At 38.8% G+C, this 5,308-nt stretch overlaps 1 protein-coding gene across 1 annotated transcript; it reads left to right on the top strand.

Moving 5' to 3' along the window:
- The first annotated feature begins 2,211 nt into the window (after positions 1–2,211).
- On the top strand, positions 2,212–4,340 carry COX7C (cytochrome c oxidase subunit 7C). Its single transcript, XM_084232871.1, has 3 exons — positions 2,212–2,356; positions 3,193–3,336; positions 4,221–4,340. The coding sequence occupies exons 1-2, from the start codon at positions 2,282–2,284 to the stop codon at positions 3,307–3,309; spliced, it is 192 nt and encodes a 63-aa protein (XP_084088997.1). The 5' UTR covers positions 2,212–2,281; the 3' UTR covers positions 3,310–3,336; positions 4,221–4,340.
- Positions 4,341–5,308: the final 968 nt, after the last annotated feature.

Here is a 5,308-nt window from a genome sequence, read left to right as displayed (position 1 = left end):
CTCTCACCACCCACACCTCTGGCCTGTACCCCAGTTCCTCTATGCATAACTAAATAAATCTTTAAAAAAAGATTTATTTTTTGCATAGAAGAATTGGGGTGCAGGCCAGAGGTGCGGGGTGGGAGTGGTGAGAGGATTCAACAGAGAAAGAGTGGGGAACAGAACAGGTAGATCTGCTGAAATACACTCCTAAGGGGAGCAGTGGGTGAGACAGGTCTGCTGTACCACATGGGTTAGCTCCCTGGCTGGGGATCAAACTCAGGCCACAGTGGTGGACGTGTGCTAGCACTGAGACTTAACCTGTAGGCCACCATGGAAGCCCAGTCAGTAGTCAAATTCTTATATGGAGACTCAGGATTCCAAGGAAAAGTGTTTTAAAAGATAGGAAAAGAGGTGGCCAGTATCATTAGACCTGGGATGGACACTGGCACACCATCAATTCTGCCAAATTCTCTTGGTCAAATTAGTCAGTTTATCCAGATGGAGAGAAAGCATATACCTAATTTCTTGATAAAATAAATTAGCAGGTATCCTTAATTTGCCACAGGGTCAAAGGCAGATAATTCTGAAGCCATTCACTGGAATTTCTGTAGGAGGTCTCTTTGGAATTAGCTGAAAGTCAGAAACACAGAGGAGACTCAACTAATCTGAACTAGGAGTAACAATAAACCAATGGAGCACATTACTCACCTTATATTTCAAAGGATAATTTAGAAATATTAAATGTGAAAATATTTCTCAGTTATAGCTAAATAAGAATCCTTTAGTAATAAAGGAACTAAGAGGACATTTTTTAAATTGACTATCATGTATCATACATATATATCACCAACTATAATGCATTGCATGTATTTCTGCTTAATCAGAAGCTAATAAATAAAACTTAAAAATTACTTTTAAGGTTTTTTTTTTTTCTGTGTGTGTATGGGAGACATGACTTTTCTCGTTCAAAAGCTAAAGAAAAATTAAACCATACATTTTATTCACAGATTTTAAAGACTTGAGTGTTTGACTTTAGTACTGCTGTATAAATGAATCACCTGGGGTAATATACACACTCCCATAGATGAGTAACATAAAACTGAGGTTAGCAGGGTCCTTAACAATCTAACCTAATACCATGTTCTCAGCCTTATTTTATCACTGTTTCCTCTCAGTGTCCACTAGAAAAAATACCACGAGGAACACAGTTATATATCATGATTGAACAAGCTGGGTTTATTACTCACTGTAGAAAGGCAGACTGAATACCATGAGGAAGAGTGGGCAACTCAGTGAGAAGGTAGTAGGACTTAATTTACAGAATTTGGGCTTGTTTTCTGTGATTTTTCACTATCTTACTAAATATTTGGAGGAAGAAAGACAAGTACACCGTTAAGATTGTACGTGATAAAAAATCAGAAGTCATCATATTAGACTGCATATAATGACTTTGTACATGTGACCTGGATGCAAGTTTTCTCTATGTTCAAATATGCTAGTAGAGTGATTTGATCCTTTTCTTGTTTCATCATTGACAGTTTACACAGAGTAACTCTGTCCGATGTCGATGTTCTATGAAATTGTGTTCAGCAGACGAATACCAATTCCTACTTTAGGCTAGTTCTAGATATCAAATGTGCATATTCATACTGACCATGTGTTTTCTTGGCCCTATGTCCTGTGTTCCATTCAGTTGGTCTTATATCTTCCAGAAGCCTTCCCTCAGCACTTCCACTCAGTTTTCTCTCTAACATTCTTTGTACTCGCTGTCAGGTTACTTGTGCTTAGTCTTTGTTTCCTCGGATAAAATTGCAACATACATCTCTCTTAACTTTCACAGTGTTACAGCACCTAACATATAGTCACAAAAAAAGAAAAGGGAGAGGTTTGTTTTCCTGTTATATAAACTAGAGCACACAGTGTAAAAATACTTCATTCAATTAGGTAAAATCATCTGGAAAAAATCGCACGAATGCTGGACCTGGGCTGCAGGACAGAATTTAGGCCTGAATGAATCACTGCAGGTAGGAATACTCTGGTCCGCCCAGAGCTGGCGTGACACTACATCTCCCACAATCCTTCGGGACCTATTAGGCCCCGAGATATCCTGGACTACAATTCCCATAATGCTCGGAGGCCGCCATTTTGCTACGTTTTCCGTAGGCCCTGCCCCATTTCCTATCGTCCCTTTCGGTCGCCGCGCACCGTCCTGCAAGGTCGTGAAAAAAGGACTACTTGGGTTGCCGCCATTTCGCCCGCCTTCGGTCTCTGCGTCTTTCGCAGAGCTCCCGACTGCGCTATGTTGGGACAGAGCATCCGGAGATTCACGACCTCTGTGGTCCGTAGGAGCCATTATGAGGAGGGCCCAGGGAAGGTTAGTGTCTAAGGGGCCTGGCTCCGTAAGGATTGGGAACACCTGACTGCGACTCGTAAACCCCCAAGGCCACCTGCGGGCCGTGAAAAGGGTAATCCTGGAATTTGGGCTGGGAAGGCTACTAGCGTTTTACTTCCCCCAGGGCCCAGAGAGAAAAGCTCAGGACCCTGACAGCGTCTCTGCGGAACGGAATGAATAGGCCACATCTACCCCTATAGTCCCCACCCCTGCCCCCCGCGATCTGGAGGGCCTGGGCGATCACCCCTGCAGGTATCGTGGTTGAAAGTCGACCTAAAGGTCGCCGGACTCGGACTGAAGGTCATTGGGAACTAATGAGGAAATGAGGGCCTCTGGATTGGGCTTGAGTTTTCTCTTAACCACGGACGAAATTATAAGTCTCGACTATAGGGTTGAGGTTGGGTTTAGCAGTCACAAACTCAGGGGTACGGGGGGGGGGGGGGCGGGGAGGGGCTAGTTGTAAAGGGCTGAGCGCAAGGATGGAAGAGCTACTTGGTTTTGAAAACGTCAAACCTCATGGTGCAGTTGTCATACTAAGTTAGTAGTTTCTAATAAAAACTAGAACTAGTTACCACTTTTTCTGTGAGTTGATTTTGTTTCCAAAATGGTCTGTTTCTAAAAAGGAGTCCTTTGAAAAGTAAACTTTTTTGGTTTTCTAAAATAAAATAGCCTTACTGAATTCAGCACTCCTGAGTGCTGAAGACACACAGACCTGGTGCTCAGTAAAAATATTGTTTATCCTTTCTCTACCAACATTTCGTGTAGAAAACTGAGTGGTTTGAAATTTTGCTTTTGTTGTTTTCTTTTTTTTCCAACAGAATTTGCCATTTTCTGTGGAAAACAAGTGGCGGTTACTACTTATGATGACTGTGTACTTAGGTTCTGGATTTGCTGCACCTTTCTTCATAGTAAGGCACCAACTGCTTAAGAAATAAGGACGTTTTAGTTCATCCATGAAACAGGTAAAAAAAAATTTTTGAGTTTTGCAAAATGCAATTTATTCAAGAACACACTACTGGATATTAAGCTTGTCCTTGTTTCACAAATAAAGAAGACATAGTTTACTGACCCTGATATCCCTTATCATTATTAAGAGGTAATTTCTAATCTTCACAGAGCAATGCTTTCTCTTTTATTCCTCTACCCCCTTATCTCCTACCCCCAAACATGCACTAAAGAGGACTTAAGTGTAGACATGGGCAGTAGTTGGAGACAAGTTAAACCTATAAACAAGTCTTTCTCTGCCTGGTTGCTAGTATCCAGTGTCCATACTATTTGTCAGGCATACTTTATATTATAAACTCATGTGCTTTTCTATCAGGCCTGTAAGGTAAAGGATAAACTAATCGAAGACTCAAAGATGTTAAGTTGCCTATAGGTAGTGATGGTGGAGCAAGATTCTTATTTGGACAGATAAAGTTCTGGTAAACTGATAAGGTTAGTTTATTTTGAGGAGAGTATATGACAGTTTATGCCCAAAGGAGTCCTGTGTGGTTAGAGGGTTAGCCAGTTCCTCGTGTGAAATTTACTTTGCTTAATGGTAATCAAGATTTTTCTTCAATCCAAAACTTAAGAAACCTCTGTAGGATGACTGGAATATATTCCAAAATATACTTTGGAAAGACTGTTATAGTTTAAAGGGAAATGATTCATCTAAACCTTTTAATATGGAAAGGTTTTGGCACATATGATGAAGCAAATCAGCATGAATTAAGTATGATATTTTACTTAAAAGTAAACGCTTTCTGATGTGCCACCCATCAACTGATGGACATAAAATATACTATGATTTCTGAAGATTGGCATTTTTTTAAATATGATTAATGTTTTTGTGTTTTGTTCCCAGATATGAAGAGGATCATTTTAAGAAGTGCAATTTCTTTGAAAAGTCAAACTCTCAAACTCAACATACTAAATATGTTTGTAAATAAACTTATGGCATGACTCCTTAATGCCTCTTCTCTGAAATATAGTTGAGTGTATGATTATTTTTTATTTGAATAATATTCCCGTATTTCTTCATCAAAATGTGTGTGTGTTACCTTGTTAATCTTAAATTGTGACATTTTATTTAAGTTTTGAGTTTTAGGTCAGTACCTTGTTGGTAATTAATGTTCAACTTGGGGGAAAAAGAATATTTACTGTCTCCCCCTTTATTTTGAAGGAGTAAATTAAGTTTTCTGCATATGGGATAATTAGTTAATTTCTCCATGAGTGATAATTAACCATGAGGAAGATCAATAATATACACAGATTGAAATTTAAGGCCTTAATTTTTTTCTTTACAGATCTGTAAGCTAAAGCTGGAATTTTTGCCTTGCTGAGTTTATCGCTGGCCAGTATTATTCTTAGAATCAATAAAAGTTGACTTATTTGAATTAAGGTAGAATATAGGAAGTAGTCCCAGCTTTATTGTAGAGCTTTGACTTGTAGAAGTGGGTTGAAAGGTGGTTTCTGAATAGTAACTGTCCCAAATTTATATTGCAGTAAAATGCTGTTTGTCATTTAAAAGGTAATTACTTAGTTCCTAGGGCTTTGTGTTAGGGCAGGGGAAAAGTAAGCAGTTACTATTTTATTATAAGTTTGGACACTAGAATAATACTGGTGTAAAAAGCAGTAATGAAGGATTTGTAAACTTGTGGTCTATTTGGCCTCTACCCTTTTAAACCAACCATTTAAAATCAGAACATTTATATAAAAAAAAGTATTTCTTAGTGAGAAATTGCTCTGAGTCACGTTGTGTCTCTTCATGGAACAAAATACATCTGTTTCATACCTCCCATATTTGCCCTGCTTCTAATTACTGATTTACCTGAGCCTTAAATTTTTTAAATTTCTCTCTCAGTATGTGATATAAGATCTGTCCTTAGATGACCACTTGGCAGTTGCTTAAATATGAATGCAATCTTAGTCTGTATGACTACCCAACTACCC

Source organism: Talpa europaea (genome assembly GCF_964194135.1).
Source record: "Talpa europaea genome assembly, chromosome: 5".
Lineage (NCBI taxonomy): Eukaryota > Metazoa > Chordata > Mammalia > Eulipotyphla > Talpidae > Talpa > Talpa europaea.
This window is presented reverse-complemented; position numbering and strand designations above follow the sequence as displayed.

What these genes read in the sequence shown, in the direction of transcription:
- COX7C (XM_084232871.1), top strand. Translation starts at nt 2,282, where the DNA reads ATGTTGGGACAGAGCATCCGGAGATTCACGACCTCTGTGGTCCGTAGG. An exon ending in ATGAGGAGGGCCCAGGGAAG is followed by an intron (nt 2,357 to 3,192) that starts GTTAGTGTCTAA and finishes TTTTTCCAACAG; the next exon opens with AATTTGCCATTTTCTGTGGA.